This window comes from Poecilia reticulata, chromosome 2 (genome assembly GCF_904066995.2).
Source record: "Poecilia reticulata chromosome 2, P_reticulata-male-v2, whole genome shotgun sequence".
Taxonomy (NCBI): Eukaryota; Metazoa; Chordata; class Actinopteri; order Cyprinodontiformes; family Poeciliidae; genus Poecilia; species Poecilia reticulata.
This window is the reverse complement of record NC_088831.1, coordinates 20,844,551-20,865,133: the sequence shown is the minus strand read 5'-3', so window position 1 is coordinate 20,865,133 and position 20,583 is coordinate 20,844,551. Positions and strand designations below refer to the sequence as shown.

At 39.2% G+C, this 20,583-nt stretch overlaps 1 protein-coding gene and 1 long non-coding RNA gene across 4 annotated transcripts in view; one reads left to right on the top strand and one right to left on the bottom strand.

Moving 5' to 3' along the window:
- LOC103478164 (uncharacterized) overlaps positions 1-14,504 on the top strand; it is a 38,145-nt gene extending 23,641 nt beyond the window's left edge. For all 3 annotated transcript variants that reach the window (XR_535746.2, XR_014084967.1, XR_535748.2), the window contains one exon: positions 14,292-14,504. This is a non-coding gene — a long non-coding RNA (uncharacterized LOC103478164). The remainder of the gene's footprint in view (positions 1-14,291) is intronic.
- cryl1 (crystallin, lambda 1) lies at positions 500-20,507 on the bottom strand. Its single transcript, XM_008431793.3, has 9 exons — positions 20,352-20,507; positions 19,307-19,414; positions 18,819-18,945; positions 14,338-14,499; positions 13,464-13,559; positions 11,842-11,940; positions 5,357-5,465; positions 1,573-1,679; positions 500-929 (listed from the first exon to the last, which is right to left on the bottom strand). The coding sequence occupies exons 1-9, from the start codon at positions 20,390-20,392 to the stop codon at positions 825-827; spliced, it is 954 nt and encodes a 317-aa protein (XP_008430015.1). The 5' UTR covers positions 20,393-20,507; the 3' UTR covers positions 500-824.
- Positions 20,508-20,583: the final 76 nt, after the last annotated feature.

The following is a 20,583-nucleotide window of genomic DNA, read 5'->3' as shown; positions in this document are numbered from 1 at the left end:
ATTTATTTTGAATATCTTAAATGTCTTCCAGTTCCAGTGTTCAAATGTTCATTAGAATTTAAAGTTTATTAATTTTTTAGAATATATTCTTGCATTATTATGCCATTATTACTTGACAATGGTCTCAAGACAACAATATTATCATTTATCGCAATAAGTTCTGGAACAATTTATTGTCCAGCAAAGTTTGTTATGGTGACAGGCCTGCTGTGAACAGGAGTGCCGTCATGATCAGTCGTTTCTGCTCCTTACTCTCAGCCATGATTCAAACATCTGACGTTTGCACTCTGCTTAGAAATCTCAGTGAAACTAAAGATTTCAAGGAAGCAGATAAAATGATTTCAAAACAGGAAATCCACTCAAAACTCGTGGTCCACTCATTTCCTGCTGTCCCAGGCAGATTTGTGTTGATGGAAACTTTGCTGAAAAAAAAAAAATCAGCTCTGCCCAATAATGGTCTTCTTAAAATAAAATAAAAAAGTACAATAAAAGAAGCAACTCTGGAATAGTTCCTTAGTTTTATTTATCAAAACATTGTCTCATAATTTTTGTTTTGATTCTTTCTAACATTAAGTGTGATTGTTTTAACCTGCCAGGTTAAAAAAAAAAATCTACAGACTTGAGAAAACTAAAGCAAGCTCACAAAAATAAAGTCAGCATTTTGAATGCTGAACAATTACGATTAACACCAAGAAAATTATTTACAGAGAAATCTCACAGAAATCTTCAGAAGTTTCATCTTATCAGTCTCATTGATTGACAGTGGATTAAGGTACTTTCTGATTTAAGCAGTCCGTCTTAACTCTGGCCTTCGCTCGTTGAGCTCAGTGGTCCTTCTTTAGCTTAGCCAGGTGCATGAGCAGCAGGTCCCTCCTCTCCTTCCTGGCTGACAGATGCTGCTGGTCGCTGGGAATAAGCTCACACATCTCCTGGAGACATCAGCAGGGGAAACGAGTGAGAGCAAAGAAATGAAGAGTGTCAGGCAGAGTGACACGGCCTCGGCCGGACATGTTGGACTTTCTTCTGTACCGGTTTAACAACAACAGAGGATCTAAAGGGCTCTGGGGCCAACAGGTGGACAATCAACCAGGTCGTCAAAGGTAGTGTCTGTGTGTTAAGGTGTGTTATTCTGTTAAAGTGTTAAAACCAGGTTTTTTCAGAAACCATGCTAGCTTCCACTCTCACACAAATACATTGTCACACAGGACAGATAGTTTGTTACAATCACCACCAATTCAGACTGACAGATTTTTCCCCCTCCTGCTTAATTAGATCAATTTAAACTATTCCAGCTTCATTGCAGCCGTTTTCAACCTTGTCTAACTTTTAAGCAGCCTTAAAAGTTAGACAGCTGTGACTGCCAGGGGGGTGTCTATGCAAGCAGGAACTACTGGCTTTCACCAAGTCAGAGACAAAAACATCGTCAACCTGCTTTAACAGGAAGCAACTACAGATTACAAAAAGGTCAATAAGTAAATACTGGTAGAGTTTTAAACTCAGGTTTCTGTAAATGAGCTAAATGTGTCTTATCGTGACCTTCTGCTAACGCCAGCGAAGGTTCCTCTAGGTTACCTTAACGACGCGCTTGGCCGGCTCTCCGAAGAAGTCCGGTACGGGCCCCAAGGAGCGCAGGAGCCTGGCTATTCCCTCCCCGTAACGTCTCATGTAGTCCTCCAAACCTGGAAGAGGGGACAGTGCTGGGAATGAGGAGCAGATCAGGGGGAGCTGGGGGTTTTCATCATATTGTTAGACTTAACACAGGCATGGCGTCCGGGGCAGGAGGGCTTCACCGGCTCACTGCAGGGCAACAGTGACAAACCACTTTTATATCCCACATATCAGAAATTTCTTTTATGACTGGACATATAAAGTAAATTAAGATATCTTTAATTATATTTTGACAAGACAAAATACCTATTTGAGATATATCTGTTTACATTCTGACTAGTGTAAATGAAGTCAGGTTTTTGTTTAAGTTGTATAAAAGCTTCAAATCAATATATTTACAACGTTCAGAAGTCAACAATTAAATTTTGTCTAGTCATAAAGGAAATATAAGTAATTAAAGTATCTTGAATGACACCATAATTCAAGATATCATATGTCTATACAGAGGAAATGTATAAGAATCAAGACAAAATATCTTGAAAGCAAATAATGACTAGGCAGAACTAAATGAGGTATATCTGTAATTATAATTTTGACCGGTCAAAAATCCTGTTAATATATTTCCAAATTAATTAGAGACGTCTGAAACATCCAGGCAGCTTTTCTATTTCATATATCTTGAATTAACATTCTGGCTAGTCAGAATGACATTATGGAAACCTGGAAAAATTATTAAGTCTGGTCGAAATGTCCCAGATTTATGCAGCATTCTGAAATTTCAATGAAAAATGAAAAACTTTAACAAATGAAAAAAGATTTTTTGAAAATTCTCCATGATCAGTGTCGGTTTTTGCTCTTCAAAGCAAAAAGTTTTGTTGTCTGTCGTAAGAGAACAAGTGGGAAATTCTTTACCGATTTCTTGCAGCAACCTTCAAGTTCACAAAATTCACATTCTCTGAACATCGCAATACCACTCTTTCTGCATTGTGGCGCTGTTCTGACAGTTTTATTTCTGCAGGCAACTGTTTGGACAGCTCAGCGGCAGAACTAGAGGACTTACATGTGATTCTTAATTCATATCTCTAAAAAATGTCATTTTGACTTGTCATTATTACGTTGGATGTGGATGTGAGACCCGTGAAATGACCAATCCGGTGAGATATCCTGAAAGGAATATTGACTTATTAAAATGTAATTGAAAATATGTTGAATTATTCTTCTTACTAGTCAAAAGCTGATATCTTAAATTAATGACTCAGGATCATGTATATGTACTCGTATCCTGTCAAAACACGTGTTTATATACCTGGAACGTAATTACAGATAGTCAGATCTATAATTTTATGTCAAAACAGTCCACCGCTATGGGAAGAAAGTAATATGAAATCCCTTCTGAGTTTGCCAAAAAAAAAAAAAAACACAAGAAGAGATGAAAATTCAGCTCTATGGATAAAACAAAGGGAATTTTAAATATCTATAAAACTGAATGTAAATCAAATATAACTTATGTAAGAAAAAGAAACAGTCTGAAAAAAAAGGTCTCCGTCAGGCGGAAAGCTCAATGTTAAATGCTTTACTAAAACGTCTTAAGTCTCCATTCATCTTATTTTAACTTTCAGAAAGATCTAATGGAGTCATTCTCTCATTTACTAATCTTTAATGACTAATTTATGATGAAGTCAGGACACCATTTGGCTAATAAGTGATTTAAGTGCAGATCAAACAAACGGTTACATATTAATAGCTATAAGTTGTGCATCTGTTCCTCTAAGACTTGTTGTATGCTGAAAATGGGCTAATTTTGATAAAATGCGTCAATCCATCTGGACAGCTTTCACACGTGAAAATCCATAAGCCTGAGCTGTCGTTTATGATTATCAAGTGGGCTTTGATCTAAAATTTAACGCCAACATTGTGAAAATGATTCGGCTCGCTTGTCTAAATGTCTTCGGAGCTTCAGGATCTCCTCAACACCGACGCAGGCTTTGTAGAAGCGACGATAACGAGGTAAAAAGTATCAGAGGGCAGGTGGGCGGTGTGGTCTGTTGACATTCCTCTGATAAGGAATGCTGCTGGAGAGTTCTACATGTTTGAAGGAAAAAAACCCTAAAGGAAAACTGGGGGCAAAAAGAAAAGCAATGTGTCCAAACCGCTTCAGACTAAATCAGGCCTGGTGTGTCACCAAAAAAATAAAAAAGCACTGAAAGAGTGGATTTTAAAGTTGATCCAGGCACGGATCGTCTTCTGAGTTACTGCTCCTGTTCAGTTGAGGATTTATTTCTACGATGTGAAGACAGTACAGCCTGAGAACCGCGTTTCTCTGTCTGATGATGTCCTCATGCTGAACCCTGACGGTTTGCGTCGTACCCCTACCGACACATAGCACTGCGGCGCGATAAGTGCCATCTACAGTCAACTAAACATCTCACTGTGATGAGAAAGGGAGTCCGCCGCACCAGGAAACTTTACTGCTATTGTCTGAATTTATCCACTTGCACATGTTTTTGTGGTTTTACAGTAAATTGTTTCAACCTGCAGCACATTTCTGCAACAACTTTATATTTTACAGTTTACAGAAACTTTGTGTTTGTCAATGATATATAATCCACATAGAATACATTGAAATCAGTGGTTTTATATGATGCAAAACGATGAAAGGGGAATTTATACTTTGTGACATTTCAGTTGTTTATCTGCGGCTTAAATTTTGAATTTCCCTTATTAAAAAAAGTCGAACCTTGTTGCTTTTTCCCAGGACTGTGGTTGTCTGTAATCAGATGGGAGCTAACAGCGGCTACAATGTTTTCAACATATCACAACAAACGTCTTCTCTGTCCTTGGCTTATTATCTGCTTTACGCTTGGATAGTTTATTGCCAACACTTGCTTTTCCTGTTCATCTTACGCAGACGCTTCTGACGGAAAAGTTGCCCGCGTCTTTCAAAGGAGCTCGGGGTACTTCCTTAAAGCTACAATCAGGGCCTTTTTAGTGGACTGCTCCTTTAAGGAACAATGTCCCGCTGTGTGCGTTAATAGTTTACAAAAGCGCTCAGGTAGGGCCCGGAGAGACAGGGAGCCGGAGTGCCGGGGTATCTGATTGGACGGATCTAAGAACTTGAAAGACAGACCTGGAGCAGGTCCGAGCGATCTTTTGAGAACACGATATGTACGACTGCTTCCTGAGAAGGAGAACTAAAATCCGTCCTGTACTGTAACTACACGTAGAGTTGGCACCTGGTTTGAAGGCCGCGGTGAGAGCTGTGTGAGTTTTAGATTACTGGTGTGAGGGAGGACATTCAGCTACCCATCAAAAGGCAGCTTTGTTCAGCCAGACTGTACTTTATCTGTGTGTGTGTGTGTGTGTGTGTGTGTGTGTGTGTGTGTGTGTGTGTGTGTGTGTGTGTGTGTGTGTGTGTGTGTGTGTGTGCGTGTCCGTGTGTGTGTGTGTGTGTGTGTCCGTGTGTGGAGTCAGTCAGGGATACTCTCTGGGTTTCACACTCCCCTTTGATATTCTCCATCACCATGAGGTTTCGATCGCAGTGCGACACACACACGCACACACACTGCACCATCTCACATGGTGCGGTACATACATGTGAGCCGCGTCACCGACATGAATTACGTGAATTCCCAGCAAGTAGCCTTGACCTCTACCTGTTTACAGATGAGTGAAACGCGGAATTCAAACTTCAAAACGCATCACTGGCTTGATCACACACCCAATCTAAACCTAAAGGAGGAAACATTACCTTCAGGTGCGTTCAGGTGCATCGTTTCCATGGGACCTATAAAGGCGTAGCGCATTCCCAGTCCCTCTGACATCACCAGGTCGATATCCTTCACTGATATCACACCATCCTGTCAGAGGAAGACATAAAATTAATACGTCATCTACAAAAAACTATTTGGCTTTAAAAATGCATTTATGCAGCGGATACACTTCCTACCAAAACTATTTGTGGCTCTTTAGGGTTTTTATGTCGTAGACCAACACAAAGTAGTGTTCTACGACTAGAAGAGAATTTCCTATTTGTTAAAAAAGCTCAGTCCGAGTCAGATTAAGGAGAGAATCTGTGAACAATAATGTTGAAGTCTGCCAGATATTCTCATCCTAACTCATAAATATCCTTTGATCTAAATCACTCCATTGTAGCTCTGGCTGTTTGCATTGCCTGGTATTGAGTTCCTCCTGTGTTCCCATTTGCTCTGATCGGCTTTCCTGGTCCCTGTTGAGCAAAACCTTCCCCACATCAACTCACCAAGGGAATGATGTGTTTAGGGGGATCTGCGTTGTCAGCTTTGCACCACACATAACGATTTGCATGAGGATCTAAAAGTTTGTTTGGTCTCATCTGACTATTTCTCAACAATGACGTTTTGTTAGTCAGAGGAAGCCTTCCTATCAAATTCAACTCGATTCTCATCTCCCTTCAGTGCTCTGACTGCGATTTATCTCATTGAGCTCAATTTCTCAGGATGCAGTTCATCCTGATAGAAGGAGAAAGAGGAGTTATGAACAATGACATTGATTTTCTTTACTATTTTTGAATTGAAGTCTACCTCTGGTTGTAGTTTTAGCAATGGTAGCATAGGAAGTGAACAAAGATGTCCAGTCCATGTTGGCCACACTTCCAAAATGATGAGCAATTAAAGTCAGAGCTTCTCTCCTTGCAGTGGTTGTTTAGAGAGCGCGCAATTTCCAGTAAGCTTCATAGGATCGAACTGGCCTATTATATACATCACAGCCAAATGTTAGCAAATGTGTAAAATCAGATCCAATCATTGAAAACTTCAACAGAGTTTATGTCTCCAGGAAACAATCGTTTGTCAATAGCAGAGGCTCCAGACGCTCTGGATGAACCTAATAGAAGAACAAGGTTTTGTTGGCTGTAGTGGCCTTTTTTTTTTTTTTTAGGAAAGAGGGTAATGAGAGAGGGGGAAGACATGCACCAAAGGTCATCAGGTCTCCTTATGTTGGTTGTGCTTTGCCCCTGCGCCATCACAGCACCCCAAGGCCCTGGTTTTTACCGGGGCTAATTATGACTATGTTCTTGTCAAGACCAGATTTGTGGAGTACGTAGCTAACAGTTACCCGGCCAACAGATTCCTCCACCTGAAGTATGTAGCTCTACAGCTCCTTGAAAGTCACCACGTGTCTCTACGCTGCTCTTCTGAGTAAGTGTCATTTTAGATGGTTTTGGTAAGTTGGCAGTTGTGACACTCTTATAGATAGGTTGGCCAGAGATTTATTAGATACTAAAGGCTAGGAAATCATTTTATAACCAAACTCTGGTTCCCTGGACTTAATACTTTACAAATATATGGTGTCTTGAGGTAATTTGTTTAACTTATTTTTATTTTACAGCATTAGAGTAAAGTCAACTGAAAACAAGTGGACGCCACACATTTCAGATTTTTATTATTCTTCATTACTGTTGCAACCCTTTCCAATTATACACAACGTCATGTTGCTCTATGACATACCAAAAAAAAAAAAAATAAATAAATACATTGATGTTTGCCGTTGCAAAACGTAACAAAAAGTGGAGAAGTTTCTGTGGCCCAGAACAAGCCAACGCGTTGCAGGGTTGGATGGCGACGATGCCACCAACAAAGCAGGGTGTCAGATTAAACTCTGAAGAGGCAAGAACATGTTATTTAGAGCAGCCCAACAAAGCTGCAACTTTCTACCTCTAATGTCTTCTCAGCGCCAAATTGTTCCTGATCCCATCTTTAAACACTCTCACTATATAGAGTTTCTCCGGCCCAGCAGCTTCTGTGCAGGGAGGAGACAGCTCAGGATGGAGGGATGGAAAGAGGGCCAGACGGAGGGAGTGGTTCAGGTATCTCTGGGTTTGAGATGCCTGTTGGCTGACCACAGAGGAAACAGATACAGAGAGGTGGAGGAACGGGACAGGGTCGCCTTTGTTTGGCCCCTGCGTCCAACAACGGCGCTGTTATCTGAGAGAAATGGGGTCTTTTCTCTCCAGTAATCACTGGGGGTAACGAGGCGCTTTCTCAGCCGCTCTGCTTTCCACCACTGGCCTCGACTCAAGGCCCCGTTTTTTTTTTGTTTTTTTTTTCTGGGTTTGTGTGCGCTTCGAGGGGCGAGGGAGAGTTGTGTTATGTAAGGAGGGACGTATAAGATTGCAACCAGAACGGCGTTCCTGATAATCGACGCAGAACTTTGCATCCTGTTTGAGTTCTTTGTTTTGTTTCCCAAACCCAGCAGCTTTTGTTTTTTGCACATTTACAGCTCATTCTATTTCTGATGAGGGTTTAAGTAGGGCGTATCAGTAGAAAGATACAATGTGTGCTTTTGCTATTATTTTTGTCCGCCAGCCTTTCTACTTTCCCTTCTTTCTTATTTTTTTCCCCATTTTTTTGTGTGAAACAGACTGATGAAGCCTACTGAGCAGCAGCTGCTCTGTGAAACTAATTTTTTCTGACTGCAGTGACTGGTGATGGAGTGTTTAGCGAAATTACATAGCTGCATTTAAAACTGCATTGAGAAAACACCTTGGAACTCCATGAAGCTAAAAGAAGGCTAAATATTTCTATTTTGAAGCATATTTTTGATAAAGTTTCTAATAGACAGCAGAGGTCAAATAAGTTTTATATTTGAGGATTTTTTTATATACCAGTTACAAATAACTGGTATAAAATATACCAGTTATTTTATACCCTGTATAAATATACGCATTTATACAGAACTTCTTCTGTTTTTGCTTTTTTGTCACACTTAAATATTTTAGATTATGAAACCGATTTTAACATCATATTCCTATTTTATGGCATTATAATGGTTAGTTGACCACTAATAAATGTTGGGACCTCTAGTGGCACAATCTGTAAACTGCAACCATATCCGCTCTCATAAGCCGTTTTTTTTCTATATGAACTTACATTATGAGACACTTAACATAAATTTCTGCACTCAGTAAGACACTTGATAATGAAAACAAACCAAATCGCATGAAGGTCGACACCAATTAAACCAGCTATGAATTTTACGTTGCTTTTCTGATCATTTTAGTAAGTGGAAGATGAAATAAGCAAATTCAATACAACAAATTTTCTACATTTTAGAATTAAAAATAAGTGAATTTCAACTTGGTTAAGTATCTTAAAGTGCCACTACTCTGTAAAATCTACTTCTTTAAACTTTATGTCATGTTATAATGTTATTCCCTCATCAAAATCCTATCTAGTGTTGATTTGATTCTTTCAGGCATGTTTGAGAAATCCTTTAATCTCCATGGCAACCATTCAGCTGTGCAAAACGCCTGGTTGGACCTAGCCCCGCCTTTGAGGCACAACTCCTCCTCTCAGCTGAAGTTTCTAAATTTCAGAGCTTCTGCCTCACAGAGCTTCTCTCCCCCACTCAGCTCCTTCAGACTAGCCAGCAGCAATTAGCAAACACCTGGTGCAACTGAGCATCTGCTGAGCTGTTTCTACAAGCTACTTTTCCATTGTTAAAGGTTTAGTAGAGGAGCAGTGTTGTGATGACTTCCTGAAGAAGGAGTTTCAGAAAGAGCTGCAGCTTCTTAAAGAGACAGAGTCCCAATTTCAAGGTGTTAAATTACAAAGTAATTTTTTTTAAAAGTCATATTTGATATATGCAGCATTTTTATAACAACTTAAGCGACATTGTTACTTGATCGTGATAAAAATGGCACTATATGCCTGGAAAACACATATACAGCAATTCAGATATGAATGATGTAGCAATCCTGACTTTTAAACTTCTGTCAACAGCAAGTCACATCTACAATGGTGAGTAAACATCTTCAGCCCTCCTATGTTTCCTGTCACTAAGACCTTTGTCTACTCCTTTTGTGACCTTGAGTAATGTTTGCTCAAGCCTAACGGAGGCTTGCCTTATTTTTCTGCCTTCTTGTCTTCTACCTGGAAACTCTTGCTGAAGCGGTCTGCAGCGAATGTCTCTCACATGCCGCTGCGTCCGGCAGCAGCGAACGTGACAAAAACAGCTAAGCTGTGCCTCCTGCTTGCATTAATGAGGCATATGTATGCAAATCAGCTCAATTAGACGCTTACTGTGCTTCCAACACATGTTGGCAATCGTTGAGAAGGACACAGTTTCCCCTCATTCGAGCTGATTTACAATGAGGACCTGTTTGACTGAGCCGACAACACAATGAATCTGCTACGAGCCTCAATTACTTTGTTGTACAGTAAAAAAAAAGTTGAATCTTCATTGGTTTGTTTTTATACTTTGTTAAGCAGAACAATAACTTCAGTTCTATATGATGCATGGTGTTTCTGAGACGTTTCATACATACCGATGTCACGCAGCTACGCCTTGTGTGGATGCATGTCACTCACAAAACATAAAAAGGCCACTAAAATTTTGAGTGTCGACAGCCTGTCCGGGGTGCGCCTCATCTAGTGACTGGTGGGACGAGTAGGACTAGTTTGAGCATCTTCAAAAGTGAAATTTAATACGTCTACAACAAAGTGGCATTTTGACCCGCTGAGGCCCAGGCACGGCCTCGGAGGTCACCCTACCCGAAATAAACATGAAAATAAAGCGATGACGAATGTCATGAGCGTGAAATCTCGTGTGAGGGATGCACAGATCAGGAGGGAGACGCTCAGCTGTAACTGCCGTTGAATTTCCTTGAAGTAATTATCTGTGCGTTAATTCCTAGAAGAAAAAAGTTGACTCCCACCACCTGCTCGTTGGGTAACGGTGACTAAAACAGCGCGTACTCACCAGACTGCATGCCTCCGTGTCTCATCAGTGGGATAATGAGCCACTCATTTATTCAGTGACTCCTCAAAATTTCACAGCTGTGAGGAGAGGAGGAACTTTGCTGCCACTTAAAGAAGCTGCATGGATAAACCTCAGGAAGCTCAGCAAGCAAAACCTCCCAAGCGCTCAATCGTGAAAAACAACAACAAAAGAAATGTAGTCGAAAAAATGTCAGCGAAACAAGCTTGAGTTCAAAAATTCAAAGTTTGGAATAGTTTGGAATCGGAAGCAGCAGCAGCACTGACTGCTGCCTCTCAAGATTATTTAAAATCTAGCCGCTCTTTAGGAGAAACGACATTAATGCAGCGGCACATTTCTGCTAATCTGCTTATGGCAGCGCTAACGTTTTTGCTTAGCGCAGGAAACTACTTTAGCACATCTGCTAACTTTGAAAACATTTACCGGTGGCAAACTTCACTTTTCCTAAAGCTCCAGTTTACTTGGCTGTTTTATAAACTTCCAGTTGAACAAACGTTGACATGACGTCTGAGTTGACGTTTTGTTTGCAATTTTTCAAGTAGACATTTACCGTATTTTCCGCACTATAAGGCGCACCGGATTATAAGGCGCACCGGATTATAAGGCGCACCTGCCTATTTTAAAACTTTTTTCATATACAAGGTGCATAGAATAGACACTTCAGTTTGGGTTGCCAATTTGTTCCGTACTCTATTATTACACATCCACATGTGTAAAAAAATGGTCCCGAGTACTTTATATAGTAGGCTGCCCCAGTCATTGTTTCACTCACGGTGTTGGTGTTGCGATATTGTGCCCAACTGCTTTCTGGGTAACAGACCAACTGACACGCTGCCGCCACAGTCTCTGTCTCTCTTCCCCCGACCCTCCGCCCCCCTGGCTTCAAATGTATTATCAAACTTTATTAACAAACCAGCGTTCTGACAACTATCCCAGCATGCACCGCGCACTTCTTCTTCTATGGGCGAAAATGAGTCGGTGGCTGCTTACCGTAGTTGCTAAACCTGTTGTGGCTCAATATTGGTCCATATATAAGGCGCACTGTCGGCTTTTGAGCAAATTGAAGGTTTTTAGGTGCGCCTTATAGTGCGGAAAATACGGTATATCCATGCTCTTATTTTGAAGGGGGCGAAACCTATTTTTGTTTACTTTCTTCCGGTTTCTTCCGTACCCAGAATGCATCGCTGTAGAACTACAGTTTAAAATCGACTGACATCCAGAACGCTTTCTGACCGAAGCCCTACTGCAGTCCATTAGACTGGTGCAGCTCACAAAGTAAATTCATCATCGAGACAGAAATATCGGAGCAATATCTCCAGAAAACAGCCAAGAAGTTCTTTGGGTTCAAATGACAGATAACCATCACATTAGTTAATAAATTGGTCACGCAGGTTAAGACATTTTTGTGAAGAAAATGTCTTAACTTGAAATAACAAGTTGTTATAAAATAACAATAGAAAGCCTCACCCTGACACTCACCTGGACCAGCCTCCATGACTCAGCAATAATTGCAGCCTGAACTCTGTTGACGGCAAAGCCGTCTATCTCCTTCCTCAGCAGGACGGGCGCCTGGCCGACCTGAACCAAAACAAACCGGAAGTCAGGCAGGAGAGCCACAGAACCAAAACCTGAAATTTAAAGCTTCCTATAACCTCGGACGGTTAAACTGTTTGTCAGGGATTTTGCATTTTCCTTCAGATTTACCAACAAGAAGTGACAAATCCGAGGCCATGGTCTTGAGCCAGAAAAGGGTAGAGTGCCTTCTCCGGGTCAGGGGGGTCGTCCTGCCTCAAGTGGAGGAGTTTAAGTATCTGGGGATCTTGTTCACGAATGAGGGAAGAAGGGAGCGGGAGATCGACAGGCGGATTGGGGCAGCGTCTACTGTGAAGCGGGCGCTGTACCGGTCCGTCGTGGTGAAGAGAGAGCTGAGCCAAAAAGCGAAGCTCTCGATTTACCGGTCGATCTACGTTCCCACCCTCATCTATGGTCATGAGGTTTGGGTCATGACCGAAAGAACGAGATCACGGGTACAAGCGGCCGAAATGGGTTTCCTCTGCAGGGTGGCTGGGCTCTCCCTTAGAGATAGGGTGAGAAGCTCGGTCATCCGGGAGGGACTCAGAGTAGAGCCGCTGCTCCTCCACGTCGAGAGGAGCCAGTTGAGGTGGCTTGGGCATCTGGTAAGGATGCCTCCTGGACGCCTCCCTGGTGAGGTGTTCCGGAGTCACGACTCCACAAACCCAGATAATGATCTTTAAAATAAATCCCTATTCGTAACCCGCTTCTTTAGGACAAGAGTGTGATTTGTATCACTAAACTGCACACATATGTTCAAATTTACTGATACTTTCATTGACCAAACAGTGGAGAAAATAGTGAAACCAACAATCTCTTGACAAAATGGTCAGGTTGTGGATGTTTTAATTATAATCGATTGGAATTTATGGTGACAAAGAAATACCAAACTTCTTATCATGATAAGATAAAAGATGAACAATACTGTTTAGTGGTTTTATGTTCTCAGGAAAAAAAGACAAATTTCATGAATTCCTTCAGAGTACATCCTGCAAACCTCAAGGCATTGTCATGAAATATCAATGACACATAAAGTTCAAGACACTTCAGTACCAGTTCAGCAATAGCTGTGTACGAACTGGTGTTGAAATTCTTATAAATACATAAAACACAAGTAGCAAACCCTCAAAATCATGAAAAATTATCATAAAACTACAAGCTGAGCACTGCAAACCCAATAAAGACAGATTTAGGAGTGGACTAGACAACAGGTAAAAAGAATTAAATTAAGATTCACAGTAAAGCTACGGCTTCTGGGAACAATCTCCCAGTCGTTTCCAGGGATTAAACATTATGAAGTTTAAATTTTAAGTCCTACAAAGTCCTTCTCTAAAGCAGTAATTTATTGGTTACGGATCAGCAGCTTAAACAGGCATTTTCAGCTGTCATGTAGAAAACGACTCAGAACCATCAATCCAACCTGCAGCGCTGGTTTGACGTCACAGCCCCATTATACCAGCCAGTCATTTCATCACCCCGACATGTTCTAACTTCAACCCTCCACGGGAACTTTAATCTGTAATCTGCACCTTGGTCATCAGAGAATGGGTGGCGTCCATAACGGCTGCTGCGGTCTCTGGGTGAGGCACCAGCTCGACCAGTTTCACGTAGTAGGGTGGGTTTACCTGAAGGGAACGAGACACGAACGAGGAAAGCTGATTAGGTCACTAATACGTCGCATGTCACAACATGACATGCGATGTTGTGACATGACGCAGCATAATCCTTTTATCAGAATATATGGTCACAAAATCTATTCTTTCTTCACTGTTGGATGATGCGCAGTTATTGTTGTGGAAAGATACTGCAACATCTAAAACTCATCAATTTTCCTGCTTTTCTGGAAGACGGTTGATTTGTTTCGCTTTGTGTTTGTGGTCGGAGATGGAAATACAGTGTTTTTTTGCAGATGGGGGGAAAAAAACGCAGATGTTTTGAGATTAACCTCAGAAATGTTCTGGAAACAAAAATACAAGGAGGTTTCTGAGTTTGAAAAGTTGTGAATTTGCGAGAAAAAACTCACAAATTTTCAAGTTAATCTCAGAGGTTTTCTAGAAAAAACATGAACATTTCTGAATTTGAAAAGTCAAAACGTTTTGGCTTTTCAAACTCAGAAATGTCCATGTTTTTCTAGAAAATTTCAGAGATTAATCTAAAAAAAATTCTGAGTTTTTTCTAGCAAATTTTAGACTTTTCAAACTCACATCTTCTTGTTTCTTCTTTAGAGAATGTAAGTTTTTTTTTTTTGACAGAAATGTACTACTTCTTCTTTTTCTCTTTTCTATCCACATTGGCCCTAACACGCATCATCACAAATTCTCCGATGCGCCCCTTAATTAGCACTCTTTCTGTTCCAGCGGGTTTTCAGTCGGACGTTTGCTGCGGTTCTGTGTTGGCACCGACCGGATGGGACACGAGGCAGCGGCTTCTCTCCTGCACTTTGGCGAAGACGCTGCTGGGCACCAGGCAGGAAGTGGAGCTGCTCAGGATCACTGCTTTGCCCACGAAACGTTCCACTTCCTGAAAGACGCTCTGCTTGACTTCCAGCTGCTCGAAGACGCACTCCTGGAATGCAGGAACACACACGCAGATTCGTGACTGCAAAAATCATTTACTGCAGCACCTTAAACTAACATCCTCTGTTCTTACAGATGATGCCTTTTCACAGATTCGTTTAAAACAACAAACAGAAAAAAGGAAACAAAGGAATAACCTCTGTGACTGTTGATACAAAAGACTCAACAATAATAAATAAATCCACGTAACACTGCTTACGCACACTAAGATTATGATACAAAAGCATATTGTTTATTGTCACCCCGAGGAAAATTTGTCTTGGACTCAAAACGTCCCACGCTTAACAAATAAGACAAGAAAAATACAATATAGTAAAATTAAATACAATATCTGTTGTGTTTGTCATCACAGAACAACTCACCCATGCACTTAATATATCTTTAAAAGACAAAAACAAGATCATTATAAACAGTTTCTCTCTTTTTCCTCACATATTTGACATTTATGCTGCATAATTTAACTGAAAAAGCAACCAAATATGTTAAAAGGAAACAATATCAACTAAGTATTTTTGGATTTGAATGTGAAAGAACAAAATATCTACAGTGAAACACAACGGAGGGCAATTAGGGGATTAGGGGTTAACTCTCACATCACATGTAGAAACGGTTTTGAAGTTATTGGTTTAATACAAAGAAAACTAAACTGTAGTTTTTTACACGTTTCTTTGAAGTGATTTTCCACTTTTTCATTCTCTTTCACACTAAATCCATGTGGATTGTTGGTCTTAGTCCCAAAGTTCACAGTTCTGTATAAAGACTCAGAAGAGTTTAGCAAACTCCACATTTCAGCTGTGATCCAAACACTCCTCTTTGCTGCTGTTTCTACAGGTGAGATTTTACACGCCGCTGTGCTTAATGTGCAATAAAAATATATACGGATCATTGAGTCAAGAGCCGGTGGGTAAAGCAAATAGGGCTCCGTGACAGATCATATTTACACTCCATTCAAAAAGAAAATCATGGATGACTAGTTAAAAGGTCACAGACCCATTGATTAACCTAAAAAGTCAAGTTATAAATTACAAAAAATGTTTGATTAATTGCACTTGATGTTAAGAGTGGCACCTGTGATTTTGTAGAAAATAATAATAAAATAAATCTTAATGTGCAATTATTTCCTTACTAAATAAAAGTGCTCACATTAAAATTGAGATTTTTCTAAATTTTTTCTAACTCTATATTTATTTAGCCCCAAATATGGATATAGACAAGAAAATAATATTTAGAAATGGATGAGCATCATAAAACCTGTGCATTAAATGTCCTTTAAGTAATTAAAACGATTCTAATTAAACTTGTTTTCAGGTTCACTCAGAGTCAGCATTTAGGTTTCGGTGACACACAGCTGTGAATTATTAAAACAAAGGAAGTTGTGTAACTTTTCATAAAGGGAATCAATGAAACTGATAATAATGGTAATACACAATATAAAAGGAGATGTTTTGAGTACATGAATCAATTTGTTATGGATATGAGGATTTAAAGTCATGCTCCACTTAAGGGTGTTAATTTATCGCATTTATTGTGATACATTTTTTATCATGATGAAATTTAGATTTATCGTAGTCACAATAAATTTCAGTAAACTGTCCATATTGTCAGGATTTTTAGATTTACTATTTATTCCACTTTTTTTTTCAATGAGCGTATACATAAATATCAATAAATTTGAAAATATGTGCACAGTTTAGTGATAAGAATCACACTTCTTTATGTGACCGGTGTCCTAAAGAAGCGTGTTACAAGCAGGAATGTTTTAGTGTATTTGTGTTTGTGGGACTATAATTACTGCGACGCTCGTTCAGAGTCACACAGTTACCTAAACAATCTGTAATAAATACTTCTTATCGTCACTTTTATCGTTATCACAATAGCGTCTCAAAATATCGTGATAAAGGCTTACCCTTAATGTGAAATCACAGATCTGACCGGTGAGGATCAACATCAGTCCTGTTAATGGGAAAAAGCTCTCATGCTTCCTCCTCTCGACTAAATATGTGATTGACAGAGAAGCGAACCGTCAGGTAGCTTCATGTGGTAAGAACACAGGAGGTGGAAGCGATACCAAAAAAGAAAAACATTGTTTTGTCTACATTGTTATTTCTGGGAAGGCCGCTTCAGTGAAGTGAGCGCTGATTTTTTTTCCCTTCCTTGATCATATCTACTGGGAAGAACAGCATCATTGTCTTCTGGGCCTCCTTTGGTTCTTTGTTTAAAAAAGGTCAGCTTTCTATCCGATTTCAGGTGACTGGTACTACATTTTAAAAGGGTTTTAGTGCTGATTGTAGTTTGGGTTCCTAAGAGTGGCGGGGGAAAAAAAGGAGGGTAACACTTTATTTGAAGTGGTGTCCATAAGACTGACATGACACTGTCACAAACATGACATAACATCTGTCATGAACATTAAGAAGTCTTTATCAATGTTTATGACAGTTGTCATGAAATGTCATTCGGTAAATAATGACACTTTTAATGCAAAGTTGCTCTAAAAGTTGCATTAAAAGTCCATTAAAATGCCAACTTTGCGTTAAATTGTCATTATTTACAAAATCATGCAAAGTTGGCACTTTTAATGGACTTTTAATGCAACTTTTAGAGCAACTTTGCATTAAAAGTATCTTTATTTACCGAATGACATTTCATGACAGCTGTCATAAACATTGATAAAGACTTTTTTATGTTCATGACAGATGTTATGTCATGTTTATGACAGTGTCATGTCAGTCTTATTCACACCCCTTCAAATAAAGTGTTACCAAAAGGAGATTAGGGACATTCAGCATCAGGGGGTCAAAGTGTGAATTAAAAACCTCCTATGTGTTTTAAAGAGCAGTGTAAAAAAAAAAAAAAAAAAAAAAAACCTCTGCATTTTCTCTTTACTTTAAAATGCAGGAATCATTTGGACAAAACATCAGACTTTTCTTCTCCCATTCAATAAATCCTTCAAAACAAATAACTCAGCATCATCCACCTACAAATGCAATTATATTCATTATTTGAGTTCATTACCTGTACACACACACAGATGTTTGAAAGTTTTTATTTTTGTTAACTATGATGACTTTCCGCTCAGAAGTCATGAAAAAAATTACATTTAAAATTAGGATGTTACATTATATCAATAAAAAAAATCTATTTTAAAAACAGAAGTGTGAGCTTAATGAAAAGTATATTTATTACCTGCATAAAAGTTATTTTCAAAAGCTACATTTAATCTGACAAACAAAACTCTTTCTCATGTTCTGATTGATTGAACATGGCTTTAGATATCTGTGCCTTTTATCACTCTATTTGTCTATTGTCTTACATTATGTGATTGGGGAATAAAGCTGGAAAACACAAATATTTTCCCCCACACCATTTTCTTTTTTGACAAACATATTGACCAGAAGATTTGAGAGAGCAAATTTCAAATTTTTTCGTATTTTCTTTGCATTTGAACTCAATACTTTGTGTGTTTTAGCTCGTCTGACATGTAAGAGCTTTACAATCCTTGCATCTCAGTTCTGGTTTTAATAAATAGAGACAAACAGGAGCCATAACCAGGGCAAGATGTGATGTCACTGACAGCCTGCAACCTTCCTCTTTTTCTTGACTACAACAAAAACAAAAATCTGTAACAGAAAATAAACCCCGACGCAGTTCAAAGTTAAACCGGGCATATTTTTGTTGTTATCAGATTTCTCTGAAGTCAAACTGAAAGCTGTTTTACTCCACAGAGAGAAAATGAGCTCATCTGGATGAGTTTGTAGCCATTAAATCGCTGTCAGACGTTACTTGTTTTTATGTTGCTGTTTTGAACATTGAGGTTTTTCTGCTTGTTTCCAGTGAACTGCTCCTTTAATTAGCAACAGAACAAAAACAAACAGGAAAAAAAAGTTTATTCACCAAATACTTTTTGTTTGCTTTGGTTTTAGAACAAGTAGAGTTCAGAAACCAAATATGTATACTGTGTATATATATATATATATATATATATATATATATATATATATATATATATATATATATATATATATATATATATATGTAATTTTAAATTTTAAAGGGATATTGAGTTGATTGAATAAAGAGCAGGAAAACAATGTGCTATTCTGCCCCCTTCAGTATAATCAACGCAATTAAAGAGCCAGGACGTTTTGCACGGGGCTCAATGTTCTCAGTTTATTTAAGTAAAGTTAAGATGGCACTAATTTCTTGAAACAATAGAAATCGTCGCTGTCCAACTGCATTCAGTTTGAAATTGGCGCAGCATTTCCTCCTCGGTTTTGAGGAAATGGACTCAGACTTGTCTGTTTGAATTACCTGGACAAAAAAGGCTCCCTCCAGCGCCGGGGCCAAGTCTTCATAGCAGGAGAGCAGAGCGAGCTGCTGCGCGGCGCTGAGATCTCCCCTCAGCATGTGGGTCTCTTCCAGCTCCTCCGTCTGCTTCCTGAACCCACGAAGAAATGTCAAAAAACTCCAACACAACCAGACGGGCTTCGGAGACAATGAGAACTCTCTAGGCAGCATTTTTGTTGAACTTCCTGGAGGAATTGTTAAAAAATGTAAACTATTTCTCAATGCTCTCCAGCCTAATGATAAGGATATAAAATATAGTTTATTTAATAGACAATCTAATGTGAAATATAGGAAATCTCCAGAGAGAATTCACATGTTGTATTATAGGAACTGCTAGTATTTAAGATCTCTTCTTACTCTCTTTTATTACGTTGTATGTAATGTTGGCTTTTAGCAGTAAAGATTTAAAGAGCCTCACAAGAGGAACATATTCTATGCACATTTGTAAGTACCTGATCTCCGTGATAGCCTTTGCAGCCTGCCCTGGTTGGTTGTCGTAGATCTTTACCTGGTAGCCTCCACTGATGAACACCATGGCCCAGGAGCGGCCAATCAGACCGCTAAACACGTGGAGGAAGAGAAGAAGCGTGAGGGAAGAAACAATTTAAATTTCATGCTGTAAAATCTTGCGTTTGATTACATTTCTTCAAATTGACGTATCAGCAAAGTTGAAGCATAGTGAGTTATTCTTGAGACTAACTGCTTGAACATAAAACCTTCTTATATCTAACTAAATAACTGCTAAAGATAATTTCTGATCCTCTCAGAATCTCTAACTGTATAATAATTCATCTGAGTGCCCTAGACCATTCTTCAAAATATATATATAAAAACAAGTACTGCCTCAGTAAAAAAAAAAAAAAAAAAAAAAAAAAGTTAACAAAAAAATTTCTAGCTGAACTTTATTTCAGGCACATCTGAGTCACCAAAATTGATACATGAACTGAAGAAGACTAAATGCTGAACCTGAACCAAAAAGTGATTATTTATTTTACAAAAGGCTATCTTAGCGCTCCATATTTACTATACTTATGCAAACTGTGAACTTTTGTAAGCTTCCTCTTGCTTATTAGTGCAACTAATAAGCAAAGTCAGCTAAACATGACTTTGTGTTACGTCGCAGGTCAAGAGAAAGGTCACTTCAAAAGACCACCAAGTTCAGCTGACTGCACAAAAATACTGATCAGGGTACAAGAAATGGGTTAAAATGTAAGCCTGTCCTTAAAGGGGTCGCAGAATACAGACATATAGTCAGCATGGCGGCAAATTGATTATAGTAATGCTGCAATCGTGTTTGAAATAACAACTCGGACAACTCTAGCTGCAAAGAAGAGACGCAAAAGATTTTTTTTTTAAAAGTGGCATGCAAAAGATACATGAAAGCATTTAAAACTATGTGAAAAAGCAATAAACTGAAGATGCAGACACACAACCTGAAAAACATCCAAACTGAACCAGAACTTTAGAGCTGCTGTTATTGTTCTGTTGTTTGCTCACCTGCCGATCACAGTGATGGTTTTCAACTCAGAGGTGCTCATTATTTGATATTATGGTGGTGCAAAAACAGAACCGAAGTAACTGTGTTACTACATAAAATCTAGCACCGCCCCTCTTGAGTCACGCTGCCTAAGCGGTACGGTAGCCCATTTGGACAAACATACTACGGCAAAATATTCAATATTTAAAGATGTAATATTTTTGGGTAAAACGTCAATATCAAATAACTAAC

Excerpts from the sequence above, each read along its gene's own strand:
- cryl1 (XM_008431793.3), bottom strand. The coding sequence starts at position 20,392 with ATGAGCACCTCTGAGTTGAAAACCATCACTGTGATCGGCAG. Across the intron at positions 19,415-20,351 it reads ACCATCACTGTGATCGGCAG|CGGTCTGATTGGCCGCTCCT; the intron begins GTGAGCAAACAA and ends CCACGTGTTTAG. Across the intron at positions 1,680-5,356 it reads GCACCTGAACGCACCTGAAG|GTTTGGAGGACTACATGAGA; the intron begins GTAATGTTTCCT and ends CCCCTCTTCCAG.